At 47.8% G+C, this 6,376-nt stretch overlaps 1 protein-coding gene across 2 annotated transcripts in view; it reads right to left on the reverse strand.

Moving 5' to 3' along the window:
* Positions 1 to 1,901: 1,901 nt before the first annotated feature.
* The window catches only part of LOC115126708 (macoilin-1-like), an 18,823-nt gene continuing 14,348 nt past the window's right edge, over positions 1,902 to 6,376 (reverse strand). For both annotated transcript variants that reach the window (XM_065020158.1, XM_065020157.1), the window contains exons 10-11: positions 5,038 to 5,212; positions 1,902 to 4,522 (exon numbers count right to left, since the gene is read on the reverse strand). In XM_065020158.1, coding sequence (XP_064876230.1) covers positions 4,320 to 4,522; positions 5,038 to 5,212 — 378 coding nt within the window. In that variant the 3' untranslated portion in view covers positions 1,902 to 4,319. The remainder of the gene's footprint in view (positions 4,523 to 5,037; positions 5,213 to 6,376) is intronic.

Consider the following 6,376-nt stretch of genomic DNA (forward strand, 5'->3'; position numbering starts at 1 on the left):
CCTGCTGAACAAAACATGAAGCACTGACAGACAGAGAGAGAACATGAAGCACTGAGAGAGAGAGAGAGAACATGAAGCACTGAGAGAGAGAGAGAACATGAAGCACTGAGAGAGAGAGAGAGAGAACATGAAGCACTGACAGAGAGAGAGAGAACATGAAGCACTGACAGAGAGAGAGAGAACATGAAGCACTGAGAGAGAGAGAGAGAACATGAAGCACTGAGAGAGAGAGAGAGAGAACATGAAGCACTGAGAGAGAGAGAGAGAACATGAAGCACTGACAGAGAGAGAGAGAACATGAAGCACTGAGAGAGAGAGAGAGAGAGAACATGAAGCACTGAGAGAGAGAGAACATGAAGCACTGAGAGACAGAGAGAACATGAAGCACTGAGAGAGAGAGAACATGAAGCACTGAGAGAGAGAGAGAGAGAACATGAAGCACTGAGAGAGAGAGAGAGAGAGAACATGAAGCACTGAGAGAGAGAGAGAGAACATGAAGCACTGAGAGAGAGAGAGAGAACATGAAGCACTGAGAGAGAGAGAGAGAGAGAACATGAAGCACTGAGAGACAGAGAGAACATGAAGCACTGAGAGAGAGAGAACATGAAGCACTGAGAGACAGAGAGAGAGAGAGAACATGAAGCACTGAGAGACAGAGAGAGAGAGAGAACATGAAGCACTGAGAGAGAGAGAACATGAAGCACTGAGAGAGAGAGAAACAGACAGAGAGAGAGAGAGAACATGAAGCACTGAGAGACATGACTGAGAGAGAGAGAAACATGAAGCACTGAGAGAGAGAGAAACATGAAGGACTGACAGAGAGAGAGAACATGAAGCACTGAGAGACAGAGAGAACATGAAGCACTGAGAGAGAGAGAGAGAACATGAAGCACTGAGAGAGAGAGAGAACATGAAGCGACTGAAGGAGAGAGAGAACATGAAGCACTGAGAGAGAGAGAGAGAACATGAAGCACTGAGAGACAGAGAGAACATGAAGCACTGAGAGAGAGAGAGAACATGAAGCACTGAGAGAGAGAGAGAGAGAGAGAGAGAGAGAACATGAAGCACTGAGAGAGAGAGAACATGAAGCACAGAGAGAGAGAACATGAAGCACTGAGAGAGAGAGAGAGAGAACATGAAGCACTGACAGAGAGAGAGAGAGAACATGAAGCACTGAGAGAGAGAGAACATGAAGCACTGAGAGAGAGAACATGAAGCACTGAGAGAGAGAGAGAACATGAAGCACTGAGAGACACTGAGAGAGAGAGAACATGAAGCACTGAGAGACAGAGAGAACATGAAGCACACAGAGAGAGAGAGAGAGAGAGAGAGAGAGATGAAGCACAGAGAGAGAGAACATGAAGCACTGAGAGACAGAGAGAACATGAAGCACAGAGAGAGAGAACATGAAGCACTGAGAGAGAGAGAACATGAAGCACTGAGAGACAGAGAGAAGCACTGAAGAACTGAAGCACTGAGAGAGAGAGAACATGAAGCACTGAGAGACATGAAGCACTGAGAGAGAGAGAGAACATGAAGCACTGAGAGAGAGAGAGAACATGAAGCACTGAGAGAGAGAGAGAGAACATGAAGCACTGAGAGAGAAGAGAGAACATGAAGCACTGAGAGGAGACAGAGAGAGAACATGAAGCACTGAGAGAGAGAGAGAACATGAAGCACTGAGAGAGAGAGAACATGAAGCACAGAGAGAGAGAGAGAGAGAGAAACATGAAGCACTGAGAGAGAGAGAACATGAAGCACTGAGAGAGAGAGAGAACATGAAGCACTGAGAGAGAGAGAAACATGAAGCACTGAGAGAGAGAGACATGAAGCACTGAGAGAGAGAGAGAACATGAAGCACTGAGAGACATGAAGCACTGAGAGAGAGAGAGAGACTGAGAGAGAGAGAACATGAAGCACTGAGAGAGAGAGAGAGAGAACATGAAGCACTGAGAGAGAGAGAGAACATGAAGCACTGAGAGAGAGAGAGAGAGAACATGAAGCACTGAGAGACAGAGAGAACATGAAGCACTGAGAGAGAGAGAACATGAAGCACTGAGAGACAGAGAGAGAGAGAGAACATGAAGCACTGAGAGACAGAGACAGAGAGAGAACATGAAGCACTGAGAGAGAGAGAGAACATGAAGCACAGAGAGAACATGAAGGACTGACAGAGAGAGAGAACATGAAGCACTGAGAGAGAGAGAGAACATGAAGCACTGAGAGACAGAGAGAACATGAAGCACTGAGAGAGAGAGAGAACATGAAGCACTGAGAGAGAGAGAGAACATGAAGCACTGAGAGAGAGAGAACATGAAGCACTGAGAGAGAGAGAGAGAGAGAGAGAACATGAAGCACTGAGAGAGAGAGAACATGAAGCACTGAGAGACAGAGAGAGAGAGAGAACATGAAGCACTGAGAGACAGAGAGAGAGAGAGAACATGAAGCACTGAGAGAGAGAGAGAGAACATGAAGGACTGACAGAGAGAGAGAACATGAAGCACTGAGAGAGAGAGAACATGAAGCACTGAGAGAGAGAGAGAACATGAAGCACTGAGAGAGAGAGAGAACATGAAGCACTGAGAGAGAGAGAACATGAAGCACTGAGAGAGAACATGAAGCACTGAGAGAGAGAGAACATGAAGCACTGAGAGAGAGAGAGAACATGAAGCACTGAGAGAGAGAGAGAACATGAAGCACTGAGAGAGAGAGAGAACATGAAGCACTGAGAGAGAGAGAACATGAAGCACAGAGAGAGAGAGAGAACATGAAGCACTGAGAGAGAGAGAACATGAAGCACTGAGAGAGAGAGAGAGAACATGAAGCACTGAGAGAGAGAGAGAACATGAAGCACTGAGAGAGAGAGAGAACATGAAGCACTGAGAGACAGAGAGAGAACATGAAGCACTGAGAGAGAGAGAACATGAAGCACTGAGAGACAGAGAGAACATGAAGCACACAGAGAGAGAGAGAGAGAGAGAGAACATGAAGCACAGAGAGAGAGAGAACATGAAGCACTGAGAGACAGAGAGAACATGAAGCACAGAGAGAGAGAACATGAAGCACTGAGAGACAGAGAGAACATGAAGCACTGAGAGAGAGAGAGAGAACATGAAGCACTGACAGAGAGAGAACATGAAGCACTGAGAGACAGAGAGAACATGAAGCACTGAGAGACAGAGAGAACATGAAGCACTGAGAGAGAGAGAGAACATGAAGCACTGAGAGAGAGAGAGAACATGAAGCACTGAGAGAGAGAGAGAACATGAAGCACTGAGAGAGAGAGAGAGAGAGAACATGAAGCACTGAGAGAGAGAACATGAAGGACTGACAGAGAGAGAGAGAACATGAAGTACTGAGAGAGAGAGAGAACATGAAGCACTGAGAGAGAGAGAGAGAGAACATGAAGCACTGAGAGAGAGAACATGAAGGACTGACAGAGAGAGAGAACATGAAGCACTGACAGAGAGAGAGAACATGAAGCACTGAGAGACAGAGAGAGAGAACATGAAGCACTGAGAGACAGAGAGAGAGAACATGAAGCACTGAGAGACAGAGAGAACATGAAGCACTGAGAGAGAGAGAACATGAAGCACTGAGAGAGAGAGATAGAGAGAACATGAAGCACTGACAGAGAGAACATGAAGCACTGAGAGAGAGAGAGAGAACATGAAGCACTGAGAGAGAGAGAACATGAAGCACTGAGAGACAGAGAGAACATGAAGCACTGAGAGAGAACATGAAGCACAGAGAGAACATGAAGCACTGAGAGAGAGAGAGAGAGAGAGAGAGAGAGAGAGAGAGAACAAGACGATGGGTTCTTTCTAGACATTTATACCAACTACCAGTCAGTCCTCATCGGTCTCTCTCTCCCCTCAGAACATTCCTCATGGGCTGTAGGGAATAGGGCGCCATTCAGGATACAGTCAATCCGGTGTCCCTTTACGTTTCTCTTACCAGTTCAAATCCGAGTGGCTCAATCACAAAACATAAACATCTTCCCTCGTGTAGTTTTACCTCTCCAGCTGTTCCAAAATAAAAACCCACAAAGGCATCACCGTGGGAACAAACAGAGAATAACAGAACGACGGGGCTGAGACTCCGACCGCAACTGGTTCCCAAAACACAACCAAAACACAACCAAAACACTTTGGAGAAGATCGTCTTAGACAGCACCGAGATCTTTTCCAATCGCTTCCAAAGAGTTTGTGTCTTTGTATGTATGAGTGGATGTGACTATGTAAGCCGTCTTTTGTAAATCTGTATTCTTGTAAGTGTGTGTGTGTGTGCGTTAGTGTGTATTAATGTGTGTGTCATTGTCACTTTTTGAGTGGCTGGTAGACAGAAGCGTTGGGATCCAGGGAAGAGGGACTATTGTCCATGAACTTGGAGGAGTAGTGTGGCGTAACCGGACTGAGGCTGCTGCTGTCGTTGCTGTAGGAGATACTGGGCATCACCGCCATCACCTCCGCTATCTTTCGTTTCAACTCTGCTATCTCCTGGTCTCTCTGGTGCATCTGACCTGGGGGAGAGAAAGAGAGGAGGGTTAGATGACAGTAGGAGATCTTCTTCTTACTTTGCCATTTTCTTCATGTTGCTAATTTACATCTCTGGGTCGAATAGCATCCTGTTTATGTGATGGTAGGTGAAACCCTGAGGTAAAATGTTACTGAACCTTGAGGAGCATCCTGTTTATGTGATGGTAGGTGAAACCCTGAGGTAAAAGGTTACTGAACCTTGAGGAGCATCCTGTTTATGTGATGGTAGGTGAAACCCTGAGGTAAAATGTTACTGAACCTTGAGGAGCATCCTGTTTATGTGATGGTAGGTGAAACCCTGAGGTAAAAGGTTACTGAACCTTGAGGAGCATCCTGTTTATGTGATGGTAGGTGAAACCCTGAGGTAAAAGGTTACTGAACCTTGAGGAGCATCCTGTTTATGTGGCAGAGTTTGATCCTAGAGTCTATGAACACGACGACTGAGCTAGAAGTCGGTCGCTGTCGTACCGCGGTAGTGGGTCAGGGAAGGGAACTGTACCTTGTGCGATCTCCAGCTGTCTCTTGGCGTCCCCCAGGGCAGAGAAGAGGTCTAGTTTGATCCTGGTCTCAGCAGACAGGCTGTTCTCCAGGTGCTGGGTTTTATCCTGCATGGCCGACAGCGCAGACATCAACACCTCCATGTCCTTCTCATTCTCCTTGTACTTACGCAGCTCCTAGAGAGAGAGGAGGAGGAGGTAGGAGAGAGAAGAGGGAGGAGAGAGAAGAGGGGGAGAGAGAGACAGGAGGGGGAGAGATAGGAGGAGGAGGGGGAGAGATAGGAGGAGGAGGGGGAGAGAGAGGAGGAGGGGGAGAGAGGAGGGGTGAGGGACAGGAGGGAGGAGGGAGGAGAGGGGAGAGAGAGAGAGAGGGGAGGGAGGGAGGAGAGACAGGAGGGGGAGAGAGAGACAGGAGGGGAGAGAGAGAAGAGGTCGGAGAGAGAGGAGGGGGAGAGAGAGAAGAGGTCGGAGAGAGAGGAGGGGGGAGAGAGAGAAGGGAGGGAGGAGAGACAGGAGGATGAGAGAGACAGGAGGGGGAGAGAGAGAAGAGGTCGGAGAGAGAGGAGGGGGAAAGAGAGAGGGAGGGAGGAGAGAGAGGAGGGAGGGGAGACAGGAGGGGGAGAGAGACACGAGGGAGGAGAGACAGGAGGGGGAGAGAGAGACGAGGGAGGAGAGAGAGGAGGGAGGAGAGAGAGAGAGAGAGAGAGGGGAGGGAGGAGAGACAGGAGGGGTGGGAAGAGAGAGGAGGGAGGAGAGACAGGAGGGAGAGAATAGAGATTAGACAGCCATACCTCATCATGAGCGTCTGAAAACACAAAACTAACTCCTCATAAGGTGTCCAGTGTGGCTCAGCTGGTAGAACACGATGCTGCAATGCCAGGGTTGTGGGTTCGATTCCCACGGGAGGGGGGTCCAGTATAAACATTTATGCACCACTCACTACTGTAAGTGGATCTGGAACAGAGAGTAAATGAAGGAATAAGAGAAACACAGCCGTGTCCCAGTAAGGAATCAGAGGCAGCCTGCTTGGGTTCTCCTGATACATCACTTACGAGACAGTGATCTCACAGAAAGGATTCAGGAAGTAAACAGACAGAGTGCAGGAAGTTAACAGAAAGGATCCAGGAAGTTCACAGAAAGGATCCAGGAAGTTCACAGAAAGGATCCAGGAAGTTAACAGAAAGGATCCAGGAAGTTCACAGAAAGGATCCAGGAAGTTCACAGAAAGGATCCAGGAAGTTAACAGACAGGATGCAGAAAGTTCACAGAAAGGATCCAGGAAGTTAAAAGAAAGGATCCAGGAAGTTAAAAGAAAGGATCCAGGAAGTTAAAAGAAAGGAT

The sequence above is a fragment of the Oncorhynchus nerka genome, linkage group LG7 (assembly GCF_034236695.1).
Source record: "Oncorhynchus nerka isolate Pitt River linkage group LG7, Oner_Uvic_2.0, whole genome shotgun sequence".
NCBI classification, from domain to species: Eukaryota; Metazoa; Chordata; class Actinopteri; order Salmoniformes; family Salmonidae; genus Oncorhynchus; species Oncorhynchus nerka.